The sequence below is a fragment of the Anas platyrhynchos genome, chromosome 11 (assembly GCF_047663525.1).
Source record: "Anas platyrhynchos isolate ZD024472 breed Pekin duck chromosome 11, IASCAAS_PekinDuck_T2T, whole genome shotgun sequence".
Lineage (NCBI taxonomy): Eukaryota > Metazoa > Chordata > Aves > Anseriformes > Anatidae > Anas > Anas platyrhynchos.
The window spans coordinates 24863360-24882086 of NC_092597.1; the positions used below are offsets into that span (position 1 = coordinate 24863360).

Genomic DNA, 18727 nt, shown 5'->3' on the forward strand with positions numbered 1-18727 from the left:
CGGAGCCGATCCGCATCGCGATTGGGCGGCGGCCGCGGCCGCCTCTCGCCGCGATTGGTCGGCGGCCGGCTTGGGGCGGGGCCGGGCGGCGGTTGAGGGCGGGGCTCGGCGTGACGCGGCCGCGGGGCTGCGGCCAATCAGCGCCGCCCGCTGCCAGTTTGAATCCCGGCACCGGCGGCGGCGGGCGGGCAGCGGCCATGAGGAAGAGGTGGGGGCGGCGGCACCGGGACCGGGGGGACGGGGACAAGGGGACCGCGACCGGGATCGGGGACGGAGGCGGCGGGACCGGGGGGCGGCGGGGGGGAGACCGGCAGAGGGACCGGGCTGGGACCGGGCTGGGACCGGGGTGCGCGGCGGGAGGGCCCGGGCGGTGCCGTGGTCCCGGTGCCGGTGCCGCTGACCCGTGCCGGGCCGTGGCGGTGCCCGCAGCGAGGTGCTGGCGGCCGAGGCCGTGTCGTGCCTGAACCGCGCGCTGGCGGCGCTGCGGGACATCTGGGAGGAGATCGGCATCCCCGAGGAGCAGCGCCTGGAGCGCACCGACGTGGTGAAGAAGCACATCAAGGTGAGCGCCGGGCCCCGTGCCCCCCGTCCTGACCCCCCCCCCTGTCCCGGTGCCCACCTCTCACCGTGCCGTGCCCGGCGCAGAGCCTGCTGGACATGATGGTGGCGGAGGAGGAGAGCCTGAAGGAGCGGCTCCTGAAGAGCATCGCCCTGTGCCGCAAGGAGCTGGACGCCCTGTGCCGGGAGCTGCGCCTGGACCCCTTCGAGGTGGGCACCGCGCTGCTGCCGGGGCTCCCCATGCAGGCGCGCCCAAAACCCCAAAAAGCTCGGTGGAGCCCAAGGCTGGGTGGGTCCTTGCAGCCCCCATGCTGGGAGGTGGCTGTGAGAGGCCCGGTGCCTTGCAGCACCTTGGTTTGAGCGTTGCTGCTGCATTTGCACCTCCCTGGGGAGCTCTGCTCAGAGCTGGGGGCTGTGTCCCTCGCTTTACACTCAAGGAGCTCTGGGTGTGAGTCAGGTCCGCAAGAGCCGTGGAGGAGAGTGGTTTTCTGGTCTGTCCTAGGCAGAGGAGGAGAGCACCATCCTGCAGATGGAGAAGGATTTGCGCACCCGCGTGCAAGTGATGTTAAAGCAGAAGAGGGACAGGCAGCAGGAGCTGAAAGCTCTGCAAGAACAAGACCGAGACCTGTGCGACATCCTCTGCGTGTCCCCGTTTGGCATCGACAGCAACGCCGTGCCCAGCCTGGAGGAGCTGGACCGCTACCGGCGCCACTTGGCCTCCCTGAGCGCCGAGAAGGTGAGCGGGGGGTGGGTGAGGTCTCCCTGGGGGGGTGGGGACGGTGCCCACGGGCTTCTCACAGGGCTCGTCACCTGCAGGAGCGAAGGCGAGAGGAGTTTGTCAGTATCAAGCGGCAGGTCATCCTCTGCATGGAGGAGCTGGACCACACCCCGGACACGAGCTTTGAGCGGGAGGTGGTGTGTGAGGATGAGGAAGCCTTCTGCTTGTCCACAGACAACATCGCTGCCCTCCAGAACCTGCTGCAGCAGGTACGTTGGCACCTCGAGGCAGCGTTGCTGTGACCGTGGGGCTGTGGAGGCTGCCTGGCAGCGTGGTACAGAGCATGGCTGCTCTGCGCTCAGTAACCGCGTTGTGTTAGAGCCTCCTGCTAGGAGCTCTTGCACGGAGATGTGGGAGGATGAACGGGCTGCTCTGCTGGCTGCAGCAGGGCCAGCAGCCTGCCTGGTTAGCATCGGGCCCTTCTGGTGCTGACCCCGCTCTCCCTGCTGCAGCTGGAGGCCCGGCGGTCCCTGAACGAGGCCATGTGCATGGAGCTGCGATCCAGGATCACTGCGCTCTGGGACAGGCTGCAGGTTCCCGCGGAGGAGAGGGAGTCCTTCGCAGTGCACATGACCGGATCCAGAGCCAAAACTAGGAAAGCTGTAAGGACCTAAGGACTGTCCTGCTGTCTGTGGAGGGGGGAGGGCAGGGGAGCAGCAGCTCTGGGTTGCACGCTTGTTTGCTCAGCCAGAGTGCAGGGGCAGCTTCCAGCAGTCTGTGCTGTGAGCCAAAGCCTGCCCTCGCAGGTGGAGGTGCTGGTGACTGGCTCATTAGAATTTGGCTTACACAGAACACAAATCCAGTTCTGCTCTTGCTGCCTTCTGAGCCTGTGCTCTGATCTCACGGCAGCTGCAGTTAGAAGTGGACCGTCTGGAGGAGCTGAAGCTGCAGAACATGAAGTCTGTGATCCAGGCGATCCGGGTGGAGCTGGCTGAGTACTGGGATAAATGCTTCTACAGCCAGGAGCAGAGAGAAGGCTTCAGCCCCTATTATGATGGTGGGTGCTGGCTCTCAGACTCCCCTGGGGGAGCTGCAGGCTGCCTGCCAGCAGACCGGCTGCAGAGAAGTGCTGCTGGATGTGGTGCCGGGTCCCTGACTGCCTCCTGAACCTGCTGCTGTATCTCTCCAGAGGACTACACAGAGACCCTGCTCCAGCTCCACGATGCTGAGGTGGGGAGGATGAAGAACTACTATGAGACACACAAGGAGCTGTTTGAGGCTGTCCAGAAATGGGAGGAGAACTGGAAGCTGTTCCTGGAGCTAGAGGTATTGCTCAGGCAGTGCTGGGTCTCTGGGCCCTGTGGGCCACCCTCCGGTGTGCAGTGTCCTTGAGGGAGCGGGGAGGCGGGGGGAGCCCTAGCAGCTTGGTGAGGGGATGGGGCGCTGTGTCAGAGCACCAGGACAACTTGTGGTGCAGAGCCTGCTGTGCTGTGCGGGGCTGCACAGTGAGAGCTTTGTGCCTGCCTCTCTCCTCACCTCCTTTTTCTATGCTAGAGGAAAACAACCGACCCCAACCGCTTTGCCAACCGGGGGGGGAGCCTGCTGAAAGAAGAGAAGCAGCGAGCAAAGCTGCAGAAGATGCTTTCCAAGGTAGGTTCAGACCTGGAGGGAGAAGGAGCTGCAGTTCTGGGTAGACGCATAGAGCAGTGACCAAGGAGAAGTGGAGCACTTAGAGGCAGCAAGGAGTATCTTGGGGCAGCCTCCTGACTCTGCCCGTGTGTCCCCATCAGCTGCAGGAGGAGCTGGAGAGCAGGGTCCAGGCCTGGGAGCAGGAGCATGAGGACGCTTTCCTGGTGAAGGGGCAGCAGTTCATGGAGTATGTGGCGGAGCAGTGGCAGCTGTACCGCATGGAGAAAGAGAAGGAGAAGCAGGAGCGGGTGAGTGCGGAGCTGAATGTGCTCTCCTGGCCTCAAGGAGCCTCTTCTGGCTCCAGGCTGTTGGTGGCCCAGCCCTGCTCAGGGGGTGAGAACTGCCCCAGCCCCGGGCTCGCCATCTGCTGCTGGCAGCTCCCTAGGGAGACGGGGGTCTTCTCTTCCTGCTGGCTCTGTACGTGGTCACCTTCCTTACTGGGACTGGTGTCTGCTGCTGTCTGTGTGCTGAGCCTTTTTCTTGGCCTCAGCTGCACCAGGACTCTGGCTTGGCTCTGGCTACCTGTAAATCTCCCCCAAAGTACCTGCTTCTGGCTGCAGGGCTGCTGCCCACCATCGGAAGCCTGCCTTTCCCCTGGCACTGGGCAGTGACCCAGAGCGGAGCAGCCAGCTCCCCGCTGCTCCTCTGCTCGGGGTGGTGAGCGCAGCTCTCTCACGCAGCACCTGAAGAAAAGCCGCCAGATCGAGGCAGAGATGATGTACGGGAGCACCCCGCGGACACCCATCAAGCGTCGCGTGCTCACCCCACACACGCCTGGCAAAGTAAGGAAGGTAAACTGTCCACGCCAGGCAGAGGGCTTGGCTGGGACCCTGCTGGCACTTCGGTGCTGGCACGACACAGTGTGTGTGGTGGTCAGAGCCCCACCTCTGGGATCAGTCTCACAAAGGTGCCAGAAGGGCTCAGGGGTGTTGCAGCAGGGTAAGGGATGCAGGAATGGGGCCGGGCTGTGGCCACTTCTCTCCGTGGGGGCGGTGGGACTTGTTGGGGTGCCCCGGAGCTGGAAGGCCCTGTGCGGCTGGTGCTTTCACAGTGCCTTTCCTGGTGTGGCACAGCCCCGGCTTCCTCCCCCCTCACCTGGTGCTCTGCTTTCCCCCAGCTCAATGGCACTTCCATCTCCAGCGCCACCCCCAACAGCACTGTTCGCTCGGCCTTCGGGGCAACTCTCTACCACTCACCGACCTCTCGGCTGCCGCCCTCCGGAGGGAAGGTGAGGGCCCTTCTGGGGCGTCCCTGCCCACAGGGGGGCTGGAGAGCCCTGCCTTGCTGTGCTGCTTCACCTGCCTCCCCTGACAAGCTCTGGGCGCACACAGGCTGCTCCTTGGTCCCAGCCCCAACTGGGCAGCTGCACGGCTGGTGGGATGTCTGTGGGGCCAGCACAGCCTGGGGGAAACGGAGGGTGGGCAGCATTCAGGAAGACTCCCCCTAGCCCAGATTTCTGGTGGGTGTCTGGGCCAAGCCTGAAGCTTGGGGGGGTGGGGAAGGTGTCTTCATTACCTGACCTATGTGTCCTGGGTCAGAATTGGGCCCCAGACCACGAAGGGTTCCTGGAGGTTGGAGTTCCTCCGGTACTGCAGAGCAGCGAGGCTAGCACAGGCTTCTAGCCCCCTCGGTTCATGCCTCCTGTCTTCCATTCCAGCAGCTTGGTCAGGCTCGGACCCCCAGCCGCGTGGCTTTGAAGCCCCCCCGGCCAGGACACAGGGAGCAGAACAAGGAGAACGTGTCGCAGCTGAACGGAACCACCCTGAGCGGTGGGTGCACCCCCACAGCCCCTGCCCAGCGTAACTACAGCGTTAGTTCTGTTGCCAGCACCTATTCTGAGTTTGCGGTAATTCACCTCTTCTAAACCTGCCTCCCCCCGGCCGCGCGGGGCCTGCGCCCCCTCCCACAGCCCCGCGGCCCCCGCTGCACAGAGCGCCTGCTCCTGCCAGCGCCCCCGGCACCGGGTGGGGGCTGCACGGCAGGAACCCAGCGCTGAGGCTGGGCGGCTGAGGCCAAGCACCGCTCGCATCCTGCGTGGCCCTGAGCAGCCCCGGGGGGAACAGATGGAGACGAGAGGAGTTCTGCTGCCCAGGGCAGCCCCCCAGCCCCTGCAGGAGCCAGGCCCTGCCTGCAGTGTGTCCCTGTGCCAGGCACAGCCCTGTCCAGTGGCGGGGCTGCTCTCTGGAGCTGGGCCTGTCCCCAGCTGCCTGAGCCGAGCACTGAGCCCCGGGGTTTGATGTGGTGTTTCCTGGGCCTGGGCAGCTGGCAGCAGCAGCGCTCTGTCGCTGTCCTAACCTGGTTGCTGGGAGAAAGGCGGGAGGGTCCTGCTTGCCCCCGGGTCCTCTTCCCACTGTCTGCATGGCCTCAGCCCCTGCATGCTCGGCTTGCTGTGCCCCTCAGCTCAGCCTACCGAGGGACCCTGCCTTGTCCCACCTCCTGCTGGCCTGAGCTGTGCTGGGGGAGTGGAGCTGGGGAGCTCCCTGGGGGAGGTGGGTGCTGGGGGGGGTTGGTCTTTGCTGGTGGATGGAGCTTTGCTGGCTGGAGGCCTCTGCCCTTCCCTTAGCCCTCACTGAGCCCAGGCTTTAACCTCTCCTGATGCCCAGGACCATCCCTTCCTGCTGGGAACACAGCCAGCGCTGGGGGTTCCTCATCAGGCCCTGATCCTGTGCCTGTGGCAGCCCGGGGGGAGGGAGGGAGGGTGCTGGCTGCCGGCCCCCCTGTGCTGGGCAGAGGCAGCGCTCCCTTCCTGCACTGCTTGCACACGGCTGGTCCTGTGCTTGCAGCCTGCCTGTGCTCCTGCCCTGCCAGCCTGCTCCCTCGCTGTCCCGCTGATCTGGAAGCGCTTCCCAGGACAGGCGGCGAGCTGCCAGCTGCAGGAGGGAGGGATGAGACTCCCGGCCCAGGGCTCCTGCTCCTGGGAGCCTCAGGGATCTTTCCCAGCTGCCTTCCTGCCCCGTCCTGAAGCAGGGGGGGTGTTGGCTGCTGTCTCTGCCCAGCAGGGGCACAGCGTGGCCTAAAGCCGCTGCCCCGAGCACCAGCACCGCCTGCGGCCCCCACCCCTCACCCCCCGTCTCCTGCTTCTTGTGTCCACAGCGCGAACTTTCAAAGGCTTCCAGGTGTGACACCAGCTCCCGCGTGCTCAACTCCACCACCACCAACGCCTTCTGCTGAGGCGCTGCCCCCGGCTCTGGCCCTGCGCAGCCGCAGTGAGTCCCTGCTCCGGGGCAGCGCTCCCGCAGCACCCAGGCCGTGCCCTCGGCTTGGCTTTTAGCTAGGGCCCAGCATTAGTCTGGCTGGCCCCCCCCTCTGCGGGGTGGGGTGCTCCTGCCTGCGAGGGCAGGGGAAGGAAAAGGACACTTGTACCATTTTTGCTTTTATTTGGGGAATTCTTGTGACTGTTTGTGATTAAAGACTGCGAACAAACTTGGGGTAGCGTAGCAGCGGGTGGTGGCTTCTGCGGGAGCCTGGCTGGGCAGTGGGGTGAGGTGGCAGGGCTCTGGGACAGACAGGACCTAGTGCAGAGAGCTGGCCTTGGTGCCTCTTACCAAAGGCTCTTTTTTTTTTTAACCTTCCATATATCTGTAGGTATTATCTACCCGGCTCTTCCTTAACAGCACAGCAGCCATGCTTTAGCTAGGGCTTGCTTTAGCTGAGGTTCCTCTAAGCAGCCTCCCTTGGCCCCCGAGGACAGCTGCAGCCTGGGCTTGTGGCTGAGGGTCTCAACTCACCCCCAGGCTGGGCACTGCAGCTGCCCCCTGGAGCCCCCAGGTGGCTGATTCCCCTGTCCTTTGCCCATCCCCGAGCCCCTGGTGCGGGGCTGCCTGTCCCCCTGCACGTGCCCCCCTTCGCCTGCCTGCCCTTTCTCGCCTGCTGCTCCTGGGCAGGACAGCGCATGGCTTGGTGGTACGACGTGCTGGGGGGGGCTCGTTTGCACCTTTGTTAATGAAGCTCTGTATGTGTGTCTGTCCCTGATCAGAACTAATTTGCACCTTGTTGTCACTACACTCCCCCACTTGCTGTTATTTATTCCCCAGGTTCTGTTCCCTTGCTCTGTAACTCTGTATATACTGTTTATGGGAATAACGCGTATCCATGTATATAGCCCCTGCTGTTTGTGTGGTTGTTGGGGTGACCAAAGGCTCCTCCAGCATCACCCTGGAGGCCAGGAGGGGGGGGGGAGAGGGCTGGGCCTGGCTCTTCAGCCCCTGCCTTCTTTCTGTAAACCTTGCCTGTGCCCAGAGGGGCTGGAGCAGCTGGGCACCTGTACGTGTATGCAACGCGAAGCACTACCGCAGCTGTTACAAAAAGAGATTTAATAAACCCATGTAGTCCTGCTCTGTCTTTATCACTAGTGCAACCCCAGCTGCCTGAGGCAGCAGCACAGCTCCTCGGCCTGAGCTGTGGTCCCGGGGGGGGAAACCCACCCATGGTGTCTGCCCAGCCTCTGCCCGACCTCCAAGGGCCGAGGGCTGCTCTGTGGGGCAGGAGCAGAGCTCTCCTCTGTCTCCCTTTGCTGCATGCGCACAGCGATGGTCGTGGGACAGCCTCGTGCCCCTCACTGCTCCAGGACGCACACGTAGGTGTTCCAGGGCCCGCACACCACCTCCTGTGCCCGCAGCCCCTCTGCCACCAGGTGCTCCACGCGCCGGGGCCGGTCAGAGCTGGTGTTGTCCCCATGGCCCAGCTGCCCGTATTTACCTGCAGACATAGCAGCTGTGTGACGGGGCCCACAGGAGGGATTTCATCCCCTGGGCAAGGATGGAAGGTGAGCAGTCCAAATAAAGCATTAACAGCCAGCAAACAAAGGGGCAAGGCAACCAGCAGGTCACACCGGGCCATCACGGAGCAAAAACCTCACTTACCCCAGCCCCAGGTGTAGAGCTCGCCGTCTCCTGGAACCAGGACAGCGCCCATCAGCCGGCATCGCCCCCAGCACAGGGGCTGCCACCCCCACCCACCCACCGGGCACTCACGTGTGACTGCGGCCGTGTGCCGGGACCCGCAGCTGACAGCATCAACCTCCACGTCCTGGGGCAGGTCCAGCAGGGCCGGGAATGCCTGGATTGAAATGAAGGCGGCGCCCGGCTGCTCCCGGGCGGGCGGCGGCTCCGCAGCCCCTGAGAACAGCGGCGCTCAGCCCTGGCTGCGCCATCCCAGGGGCTGGGCACGGCCTTGCTGCACCCAGCAGCATCCTCACCTGTGCCTGCGTCCTCGTCCTCCTCCTGCTCCTCTGCCACCGCCTTGGAGGGCAGCGCCAGCTGGCCCGATTCGTTCCAGCCCCACATGTAGAGGTCCCCCCCCTCTGCAAGCACGAACGGGGCAGCCCTGGTCAGGGCACAGCTCGGACCCCGCGACAGTGGCCGAGTGCTCAAGGGCACCGGACACCAGCACCGGCCCTGCCCGGGACCACACAGGGCAGCCGGCCCCACACTGCCAACACCACACCCCCCACCCCCGGTCCCTCACCGCTGATGCTGGCCGAGTGCCACCCGCCCGCTGCCACCGCCCGCATGGGCACGCCGGCCAGGGCCTCCACCAGCCGCGGCTGCTGCTCCGACTCCAGGCCCCCGTGGCCGAGCTGCCCGTGCCTGTGGGGAGATGCACGCGGACAGACGGACGGGCACCTCCCGCACCCGGTGCCCACAGCCCCGACGCCCCCCGGCCTCCTGCCGCCCCCCGGCTGTGCGGCAGCGCCAGGGCCACAGCCGGCAGCGAGGGCACTGGGAGGCCGGGGCACGGCCGCTGGTGGTACACAGCTGGGACTGGAGGGGGCTGCGTGGTGCAGTAACTGTGCAAGGGAATGACACACGGCACAACTGTAACACAACGAACGTGCCCCTGCTGTGTCATTTATATCTGAGCTGATCTGCATGTCAGGAACTTAACCTGCAAGGCTGCAGGTGCTGGCACAGCGGGGTTAGCACCAGCAGGGAAAGGAGAGGGGCACTGCTGGGGAGCTGAGGGCTGCTTTAAGCAATCGTCCCTGAAGGCTGGAGGGCCCCAGACGAACAGCTACGGCAATATTCAGCAGAGCCCTAACGCTGAAGGAAGAGGCACAAAGAAGTACGAGAGGCTTCTCATACTTTTCTAGTAACCAAAGCTTAACCACGGCATTCAGTGTCTGCAAAAAGTTAATCCTGAAATACACGACAGCAAGTGAGGTGTGTAAACCTTTCCTTTAAAGGTAAAGAAAGAAGGCAAGAACGATGCAATATGGCAATATCTGGAACTGTAAGGGCTGAGCTAATGCTGTTTGCTATGACAACCAGCCCGCCGTGACAACAGCCCCCAAACACCAGCGACCTGAGGCCAGGAAACAAAATGCACCCGAGCACATCGGCAGTACTGAGGGAGGCAGACGCTCCAGTTTGCACAGCTCTGCTTTAATCTTTGTTGGCTTTGTTTCACGTAAGCAGCAAGGAGATTGCTAACTTACCCCTTCTGCCCTGTCACTATCTGTAATTGGCAATTAACACGGTCAGGGCAGATCGCCCACCGACACCCCGACCCTGCAGCTGTGCTGGTAACGTCTGCTCAGGGCTGGGGGCGCACGGCCGTACCCAGACACATTTACCAAGCACGGGGCTGGCAGCGTGACCCCAGGCCCCCCGGTGTGGTCGAACTCAATGGGGACAGACCCAGGTGCTGCCTGTGGTGAACCCCACACAGACAGGGTGAGACCAGTGCCCGCAGGGACTTTCAGGGAGTCCTGTAAGGCCGGTGGCACCCGGCTGATGTCACAGCATCAGCAACAACACGCCAGGCTGAGCCTGCCCAGGTAATAGTATGGGAAACGCCAGATTTGGGTACAAGTAGCAAAACCAGTACCAACAGGGAAAAATATTGCGGACAACCCGCTGGTCCCCACTGCACCTGAGGCCTGACGGCACGGCCTGGGAACGCCGAGCAGAGAGGGCCGGGCCAGAACCCGAGTGCCTCTGTCCCTGCTGCACCCCCAGGCACCTCCCCACTGCCAGCCCTGACACGGGGCACGAGGGAAGGCACCGGGACAGCCTCTGCCCCGAGCCCGAGCAGCACAGGGGGCAGGGGGCAGCTCGCAGGGCTGCTGCTCAGGACCAGTTGCACGTAATCAAGAACCAAGACTCAGGAATGACTTTAGCACAGTATTTATGTGCAGCAGCATGAAGAACAGCCCTTGAGGTGCTGGCGGGTGCGCGTGCTGCTCGCTCGGCTGCCTGCCCACGCAGTGCGGCACCGTTTTAGCGTGCTGGCGACACCGGAGCCCTGAACCCTGCCTCCACCTGCGTGCTACCAGCTGAGAGCCCCCCCAACCACCACCACCACCACCAGCACCCCGCACCTGCACCCCGGCCACCGCCGCCCCCCCAGCCCCCTGACCCCCCCCGGCTCTCACCTGCCGCCGCCCCAGCCGTAGACCTCGCCGTTGGCCCCGAGCGCCAGGACGTGCTCGTGGCCCAGCGCCAGGGCGCGGAGCGGCGGGGCCGGGGGCAGCTCGCAGAAGAAGGGCGGCCGGGGCACCGCGAAGCCGCCGGGCAGCAGCGGCAGCGGGGGGCGGCGGGGGCCCGGCGGCAGGGCCCGGCGCCAGGCGGGGGCTCCCCGCAGCTCCCCCCGCAGCGCCGCCGCCCGCGGCCAGGCCTCGACCGCCGCCCCCGGTCCCCCCCGCAGCAGCAGGACGTGAGTCTCGGACGGCAGCGCCTCCGCGCACCCCGCCGGCAGCCGCCGCCGCAGCCCCGCGCCGAGCACCTCCAGCCCCGCGCCTGCGGGAGCAGCGGCTCAGCGCCCGCCGGGGCTCCGGGGGGCTCCGGGGCCGGGAGGGGGCCCGGGGGGGGCCGGCAGCATCCCCGTGCCGGCCGCCCCGGGGGGCCGCTCACCGGTGTCCAGCACGGCGTAGCTCCAGGCGGGCCACACGCGGCGGATCCCCTCGATCCCCTCGGGGCCCGGCTCCAGGCGGCGCGGCCCCGGGCCCGGTGACGGCTCCCCCGCCGCCTCCTCGGCGCTGAAGCCGAACACGAGCCAGGAGCGGCGCGGGGCCGCCATGGCGGGGCGGGGGGAACGGGACGGGGCGGGGAGGGGCGGCACCGGGCCCGCCCCGTCGGGGGGGTGCAGACAGGCGCGGAGGCGGCGCCGCCGCTCAGGAGCAGCCTCAGTGCGGTGCCCCCGGTGCCGCCCCCCGTTAAGGCACTGGCAGTGGTGGAGGTGGCGCTGGGCCCCGTCCTCCCCCCCCTCACCCCGGGGCGCGGCGGCAGCGGGCGGGGGGGGCCCGGCCCGGTCCCAGCGGGCAGCCCCCGGTCGGTCCCGGTGCAGCGCGGTGCGTGCGGTGAGCGCAAGCCCGGAGCAGCGTGTGCAGGGCGGGCCCGGGCCCGGGCTCAGTCCTGGCCGGGGCCGGGCTTGATGAGGCCGTAAGACACCGCCTGCGCCAGCGCCTCCTGCGCCGCCTGCGCCACGCGCGGCTTGTCCCGGTCCTTGGCCAGCACCGAGAGGATCTCCAGCATCTCGCTGGCGATGAGCTGCTCCGCCACGCCGCGCTCGGCTGCCATCATGTTCATCACCACCACGGCCCCGCGGTGCTGCAGCTCCGTGCTGGGGCTGAGCAGCAGCGCCTGCAGGATCTCCAGCCAGTGCACCGTCTGCGGGCAGAGCGGGGCGCTCAGCACCGTGGGCAGCCGCAGCACCGCGCCCCACTGTGCCCCTGGGTGCCGTACAGCAGCGGGCCCCCAGCCCACAGCCAGCCCCAGCACGCAGGGTGGGGGGCACACGAGGCTGCCCCCGCCCCGGGCACTCACCACCTGCGGGATCCTCTTGCAGATGGGGGGATGCAGCGCGGTCAGCATGGCCAGGGTCCCCGAGGCTGCCCGCCGCAGCTTCTCATCCTCCTCCCCGCTGTACAGGACCATCAGCTTCAGCCGGTCGCTGTCCTCGGCCAGGAACAGCTCCTGCACCTGCAGGCAGCAGGGAGGGAGGTGGCCAGCAGCCCAGGGCAAGCAGCCGCCGGCTCAGCGCGGCACGGCCCTCACCTCCTTGCTCATGGCCATGTTGCACATGCACTCGGTGGCAGCCAGCCGGATCAGCTCGTGCTCCTCAAACATGTAGCCCTCGATCATGGGCACAGCCTTCTCCTTCAGGATCTTCTGCCTGCAGCAGGCCAGGGGTGAGCACTCCTTGCCCGTTAGTGCTACCCCCACACCACTTTTGGCCAGGGCAGCACCCATCTGGACCTGGGTTCCCCTTTCCCCCCGCCTGGAAGAGCTGGGCCTTGGCCCCACTGCCCCTACCGCAGCCTCTCGCTGATGCCAGCCAGGTTGGTTAACGCCATCAGCCCCTCAAAGTTCTCCAGGCCTGTGCGCTGGAGGTGCAGAAGGCTGACCAGGGGCCGCACCACCTCGTAGATCTGTGGAAAGAGCAGTGGAGGGCTCAAACCAGGGGGCAGGGACTCTGCCCCTGCATGGGGTATGGGCAGACCTAGCAGAAAGGCAGAACTGCTCCTCGTGGCCAGGCCTGGACAATCAGGCCGTTGTGGAAACCACCAGGGTCTTTGGCCCCTTGGTGCTGACACTGACCCGCTCCCCAGGAAACGCCATCTCTGGGTTGGAGGTGATGGTGATCTTCGCCAGGGCCTGAGCCGCCTTGGTCTGTCCCACCTCAGTGCCCTCCAGGGACAGCGGGATGAGAGCCTGCAGATGGAGATGCATCAGCCTGTCCTACAGCTGGTCACAGCCCCAGCCCTCCCCACGGAACGGGCTGGGGGCACCGTGGCACCCACCACCTCACCTTGCCTCCTCCCTGTGCAACCACACCGCCTCGGTCCTCTGCCTCCGCCACGAGGGCCAGGAACACCCTGCAGACAGGGCAGGAGCAGACGGAGTCTGGAACCTGCTGTGGTGGCTGCCAGTGCCACCCCAATACCAGCAGTGGGCCCGGGCTGTGCCAGACACCCCCCTGCTCCTAGAAGCCCGGGCTCCCCACAGGCACTAGGTTTGCAGGAGGGTGCCAGCAGCCTCAGAGGGCAGCTCCCACGCCCCTGCCCCTGCCCCCTGTACCTGGAGATCAGCTCCCGGCAGGAGTTGGTGAGTGCCGGGTTCTCGCTCTTCACCATGCAGGCCAGGGCTGACACCACGCCAGCCGTCAGCAGCTTGCGCACCCGCCGCTTCACGAAGTCCGGCTTGTCCTGTCCCGGGCAGGGGCACCGCTCCAGTCAGAGCCAACACCCGACCTGCCACTGCCTCCTGCTGCCCAGCCCCGAGGCCATCACCCCAAAGATATCAAAACTCTATCTCCGGACACCCCGTCCCTGCTGCGGAGGCCAGGCTCTATCCCACCCCCCTGCTGTCCCGTGGAGCCAAGGCTCCCCACAGCTCCTGCAATCATTCCCCCCCTCACCTTGGGGTGCTGCTCTGGAATGTGCTGCTTGGCGTACTTGGCCAGCTCCAGCATCTGGGGGTCTGGCTCCTCGTGGTCGTAGCTGTTGGTGCAGTTCACCAGCGTGGAGGCAACTGCATAGAGCACGCTCCTGTCCTCTGACTGCAGGGGAAATGGGACACTCGTCGCACCCGTGACACAGGACAGAGCAGGGCTTGAGCCCGCTCAGCACCACCTGTGCACACCCCAGCCACAGCCCCGCAGGAGGAGCCCCAGCCCCTTCCATCAGGAGGGGCACTCGGGCACGTTCCCCCCACCCAGCATTCGCCCCACAGCGCTCAGCGCCCACCTTGGCCAGCTGGAACATGGCCTGCATCGCTGCCTTGTCCTCCACGAACTCCTCCTTGACATCCGCATCAAAAGTGAGGTAGGCCAGGCCCTCCACAGCCCAGCGCCGCGTGCTTGTGTCGATCGCCTCATTGCACAGCCACCTGCGAGACGGCCCCGTGAGCCCTCCCTGCAGGACTCCCCCCCCCAGCGCACCCCGCCGTCCTCAGCACTCACTTGCGGCACTGCTTGGCTAACTTCATCGTGGAGCCCTCAGCAAACTGCTTCATGCTGAAGTCAGTGCCTCCGGCAGATCCCAGCTTGCAGAGCCCCTGTGAGGAGCAGAGCGTCAGGGCTGGAGGCCGCAGTGCCCCTGTGGCAGCCCCCCACCGGGGACAGGATGGCACCACAGCCGCCACAGCCACCCAGCCCCACGCACTGCTGCTCCTCCTGCCCTGCCGCGCTCACCACCAGCGCCCGGATGCGGATGCTGTCCCTCTCGCTGTGCTTGTAGATCTCCTTGAGCAGGCTGACACCGTTGGCCGTGATGAAGGACGCGCGCTTGGCCTTGTCAGCAGCGTGGATCAGTGCCTCCACTGCCACCAGCTGGTGGGCCTCGCAGACGGAGGCGCAGAGGGACAGCACGCTGTCCATGATCCCCTCCAGCTCCAGCACCCTGTTCCCAGCGTCTGAGGGGCCCTGCAGCAGGCACGACACCGTCTGTATGGCCCGCAGCTTCCCGGCCAGCTCGTGCCCCTCAAACCAGCTCCTGCAGGGGAAGAAGGCCAGGAGGGATAAGGCTGATCCCCACCAGCCTCACGCCGTGCTGCCCTGCGGGACCAACGGCATGGCAGGTCCCGGCTGCTCTGCACTCTGCTTTTACCACTAAAAGCAAGAAGCCTGGGAACAGGGTGCTGCCACTCCCAGCGGAGGCAGGGACAGCAGCAGAATGCTCCTGGCTGCACAGGATGGAGCCCTCCTCTGCCCCAGGCTCACCTCACGTAGTCCTCGCACAAGTGGTGGAAGTTCTCCCTCTCAGCGTCGCACTTCAGGTCCTCGTAAAGCTTGCTCAGTAGGACCGAGGCGCTCATCCGGGTGTTCTCTGTCACGGGCAGGCTGCCCGGGGCTCCGCACACTGTGCTGCCCACCTCCAGAATCTTCTTCAGGCCTAGGAGAACACAGAGCTCAGGCACCCAGCGAGGAGCAAAATGGGACGTGCAGGCACCTCGCTCCTGCAGAGCCAAGGCACACATTGCCCCAGGCAGAGGGGTGTGATGGCCCAGCGGGATGCTGCAGGCTGTTTCACTCACCCTGGTCGATCACCCAGAGGCTCATGCTGTTGTTGGTCTCCTTCGGTGACTTCCTGGGCACCACCTTGATGAGCAGGTTGAGGGCGTTGTCACGGCCGTGTGCAGAGGCCCCTTCCAGAGGCAGCAGCTCCAGGAGGTCCTTGATCAGCAGTTTCATGTCCTTGGAGGAATCTTCCAGGGGAGACAGGGCCAGCGGTCAGTGCCCTGCACACAGCCCTCACCCCATCACAGTAAGGCCAGCGGGAGCTGCTGGGATTGGGGGATCCTGACCCCCAGCTCAAGCCCATGTAAATCCAGGCCCAGAGGCAGGGAGCAGCAGAACCCACCGCAGCTCAGCGCCTGCCCACACCAGCTGGGGCAGCAGCCACTCACCCAGCACCACCGCGTCCTCCTTGCCACGGAAGTCCTTCTGCAGTCCCTCCCTCAGGGAATCGAACATGACGTGCAGAAGGTTGCAGGCAGCCAGGGAAACCTGCTCGTGCTCCACACCCAGCACTGCCGAGAGGCGCGGGGCCCCCAGCTCCGCCAGGATGGCCATGGTCTGCAGGTACAAGCACAGGCGCCTGCTGGGGACTTTGGGGGAAAACCCGGCACTCCCCAGCATCTCCTGAGAGCTGTTCCCCTCCACAACAAGGCTCTCACAGCTCAGGCCTGGCAGGTGACAGCTTAGAGCTCCGCTGTTTAGCAGCAGGGCTACAGCACAACACAGGCAAAGCCATCAGTGCTCCCCAGCCCGCCGTACTTCAGAGCCTGCCCAGCACAAATGTCCCCGTGGTCCCCGCACGCAGGAGGGCCGAGCTCCCGTGGCACCTACCCGGGAGCGGTGCCCGGAGCACAGCCCCACCAGGGTGCGCAGGGCTGCCAGCATCAAGTCAGCCTTGGCCGTGTCAAGCAGCCGCGTCAGCAGCCGCACACCATCACTTTGGAAGATTTTTTCTGCTCCAGCCTCCTCTCGCGCCAGCACAATCAGGTTCTGAGCCGCCTAGGAGAAGAGAGGCACGTTTGGGTCACCCACCCTCCAGAACAGTCCAGAACAGACTCCCTGCACACAGGGAACCTCATGTGGGAGCCCTTGGGGCAGCCACAGGCACCCAGACCCACTCCCAGTCTCCAAGGAGCGTGTTCTGCTGGCAGAAAGCCTGGGCTCCCAGGACAGCACAGCGCAGCAGTGCCGACCTGGGCATGACTCCTCCACTCCTTGCCCAACACCCAAGTCACGTTGCCCCCCGTTCCCTGGAGTTCAGACCTTCTGCTTCTTGTCGGCATCTTTTTCTTCAGGATCCAGCAAGATCTGGAACATCTGCTCCACCTTTGAGTCCGTGCAGGACATGGTCTTCATCTGAGACAGACCAGAAAGAGCAGCTCAGCCCTTGCTCCCCCTGCACCCACTGTACCCGCAGGGATGCGCAGCAGCAGCCACCCCACAGCATCTTCCCCCTCACCTTCTCGTGCATGCTGCTTCCCAGGGCACGCAAGGCCTCCTGGAAGGCCTTGTTCTTGGGCTCCAGGCTGATGCACCTCTGCAGGTCGCTGATAGCCTGGTCCAAGTGGCCCAGCTTCTGCAGCGCCTGGCTTCGGCGGAACAGCGCCTTCGTGTCCCGGCCGTCGGCTTCAATGGCTGCAGGGGAGCAAGGGAGCGATCGCAAAGCCCCTGGCGTGCCCCGGGCTGCCTTGGCAGGTGGCACACAGCGGCCGGTCCCTGCCGGCTACTCCTGGCAGTACCTTTAGATGCATCAGCCTCCGCCTCGGCATAGTCCTCCTGCAGGGAGAGAGCAGGTGAGAAGGAGGCGCCTGGCACACCGTCCCTGCAGGCTGCATTCACCCCCCCTGCTGCACCCACGGCTGAGAGAAGAGCAGGGAAACAGCTGGGGGGTTGGGGGGGGGGAACACTGTCAGTGGGAGCTGGGGACCAGAGGTTGGGTGCCCTGCCCTTCCCAGAGCACAGCCCTCAGGGGGTCCCCGAGGAGCCCCATGCTCTCCGTGTGCCCACTGTGGTGGTGCTCCCTGCCCCTCTGAGCCCCTGAGGCTCTCGGTGCTTCCCCCTGCTCCAGGCATGGTTCGTGACGGGAAATCAAAGGCACTGCGACTGGCTGGGGGCACACCCGGGGTGGCTGCACACCCTGGCTGGGGACAGCGGCCCCTGGGGAGATGGGACAGAGACAGCCGGGGGCTGGGGGCAGGGGAAGGGGCAAGAGGAGGGATCAGTGCCTGGCCCGGGGGCTGGCGGCGCTGTGCGGGTGCTCAGCCGGCAGCGCAGGGTGCCCGGCCCTGCCCGGCCCAGCCGGCAGCACAGGACGGCCCGGCACGGCCCCGGGCAGCCCGGCACGGCCCAGCCTATCCCACCCCGTCCCACCCCGTCCCCACGCACCAGTTTGAGGTGGCAGGCGGCCCGGTTGCGGTGCAGCACGGCGCGCTCGGGCCCGCTGCAGTCGAGGCTCAGCGCCCGCGTGTAGGCGGCCAGGGCGGCGCGGTGCTGCCCGGCCTGGAACAGCGCGTTGCCCTCCTCCCGCAGCCGCCCCGCCGACACCTGCACGGCAGCGCCTGGCACCAGGGCACGGGGCCGCGACCGGCACCGCTCCCCCAACACGGCCCGGCCCCGAGCCCCGCCGCGAGCCCCGGCCCGGCCCCGAGCCCCGGCCTGCCCCGCGCTGTTCCCCAAGCCCCGGCCCGGCCCCGAGCACAGCCCGAGCCCGATCCCGGCCCCGATCCCGATCCCGGCCCCGGCCCCGGCCCCGTCCGGTGCCGCCCCGAATCCAGCCCGGTCCCGGTCCCGTCCCCTCCCGTCCCGTCCGTTCCCATTCCGCCCCGCCCCGTCCCGTTCCCGTCCCGGTCCCGTCCCGTCCCGTCCTGCCCCAAATTCATCCCGATCCCGGTCCTGGTCCCGCTCCCGTCCCCAGTCCCGGTCCCGGTCCCCTCCCGTCCCGCCCGGTCCCGTCCCGGTCCCCCCCTCACCGCCTCCTCCATGGCCGCTCCGGCCGCGCAGTGACGTCACCGCCGATCGCCCGGGGAACCCGGACGCCGCCGCCCGCGTCACGTGACGGGAGAGGAGGGGGCCGGGGCCGGGCGCAGCCCCCAGCGCCCCCCCGCGGCCCGGAGGTGCCAGCGCAGGGCGGGGCCCCCCCGCGACCCCCGCTGACCCCGCGCGACCCCCGGTGCCCCCGGTACCGCCCCCGTGCCCCCACCCCCTGTGACCCCACTGCCCCCCCGGCCCCCCCACCCCCTAGTGCCGCCCCCCCAGCCCCCAGGTCCCCCAGAGGCAGCAGCCACCGGGACCCCTACGCCGCTCCCCCAGGAGCACGGGGGGCCGGGGCTGCGGGGCCGGGCGCCAGGAGCCCCCCGGGGGCCGGGGAGCCGCGGGGGGGGCAGCGGCCGCAGGGCAGGAGGCGGCCGAGGCTGCAGCGCTTGGTGCGGTAGAAGTGGACGAGGTCGAGGGCCATGAGGATGAGGACCAGGAGCCCGTAGAGCCCCACGAAGGGCAGGGCCAGGGGGTTCCTGCGGGTGGGGGCGGCTCAGCACCGGGGGCACCGGGGGCAGCTCGGCACCAGGCACCCCCAAGTGCCAGCCCCCCCCCAGGGCTGTGCTGCCAGCCCCGCAGCCCCCCGCCACCCCTCCCGGCCCCGCTCACCGGAGGAGGCCAGGCACGGGGAGGCTGGAGAGGTTCACCCCGGTGAGGGCCTCCACAGCCCCCTGGGAGCAGCAGGACTTGAGGGCGTGGGGGCCGTGCCGGCAGCAGTACCGGTGTGTGGCCGGGTCGGTGAGGCGCGGGCAGTAGAAGCCGGGGTGGTAG

The 18727-nt window shown here is 66.8% G+C and overlaps 3 protein-coding genes across 12 annotated transcripts; 1 reads left to right on the plus strand and 2 right to left on the minus strand.

The window, feature by feature from the left end:
* The first annotated feature begins 49 nt into the window (after positions 1 to 49).
* On the plus strand, positions 50 to 7299 carry PRC1 (protein regulator of cytokinesis 1). 7 transcript variants are annotated; one of them, XM_027466658.3, is made up of 14 exons: positions 50 to 208; positions 430 to 562; positions 646 to 768; positions 1061 to 1294; positions 1375 to 1545; positions 1789 to 1938; positions 2186 to 2333; positions 2466 to 2602; positions 2831 to 2926; positions 3067 to 3213; positions 3646 to 3756; positions 4083 to 4193; positions 4623 to 4811; positions 6059 to 7299. In XM_027466658.3, the coding sequence occupies exons 1-14, from the start codon at positions 198 to 200 to the stop codon at positions 6134 to 6136; spliced, it is 1839 nt and encodes a 612-aa protein (XP_027322459.3). In that variant the 5' UTR covers positions 50 to 197; the 3' UTR covers positions 6137 to 7299. The 7 variants fall into 7 exon arrangements, with proteins under 7 accessions (XP_027322459.3, XP_038040763.2, XP_038040758.2 ...); XM_038184835.2 differs by having other exon boundaries at positions 4623 to 4775; XM_038184830.2 differs by having other exon boundaries at positions 4623 to 4734.
* RCCD1 (RCC1 domain containing 1) lies at positions 6323 to 10991 on the minus strand. 4 transcript variants are annotated; one of them, XM_072043486.1, is made up of 7 exons: positions 10819 to 10991; positions 10341 to 10704; positions 8432 to 8553; positions 8163 to 8267; positions 7939 to 8082; positions 7828 to 7857; positions 6323 to 7713 (listed from the first exon to the last, which is right to left on the minus strand). In XM_072043486.1, the coding sequence occupies exons 1-7, from the start codon at positions 10982 to 10984 to the stop codon at positions 7037 to 7039; spliced, it is 1608 nt and encodes a 535-aa protein (XP_071899587.1). In that variant the 5' UTR covers positions 10985 to 10991; the 3' UTR covers positions 6323 to 7036. The 4 variants fall into 4 exon arrangements, with proteins under 4 accessions (XP_071899587.1, XP_071899586.1, XP_027322462.3 ...); XM_027466661.3 differs by having other exon boundaries at positions 7292 to 7663; XM_072043485.1 differs by having other exon boundaries at positions 6323 to 7663; positions 7939 to 8267.
* A 322-nt stretch (positions 10992 to 11313) lies between these two features.
* UNC45A (unc-45 myosin chaperone A) lies at positions 11314 to 18043 on the minus strand. Its single transcript, XM_038184822.2, has 20 exons — positions 17893 to 18043; positions 17309 to 17467; positions 16663 to 16699; positions 16383 to 16558; positions 16187 to 16279; positions 15755 to 15922; positions 15313 to 15481; positions 14941 to 15111; positions 14627 to 14798; positions 14099 to 14399; positions 13868 to 13962; positions 13653 to 13794; positions 13325 to 13465; positions 12985 to 13112; positions 12716 to 12782; positions 12505 to 12618; positions 12220 to 12335; positions 11962 to 12079; positions 11731 to 11886; positions 11314 to 11574 (listed from the first exon to the last, which is right to left on the minus strand). Exons 1-20 carry the CDS (start codon positions 17902 to 17904, stop codon positions 11314 to 11316), a joined length of 2796 nt encoding a protein of 931 aa, XP_038040750.2. The 5' UTR covers positions 17905 to 18043.
* Positions 18044 to 18727: the final 684 nt, after the last annotated feature.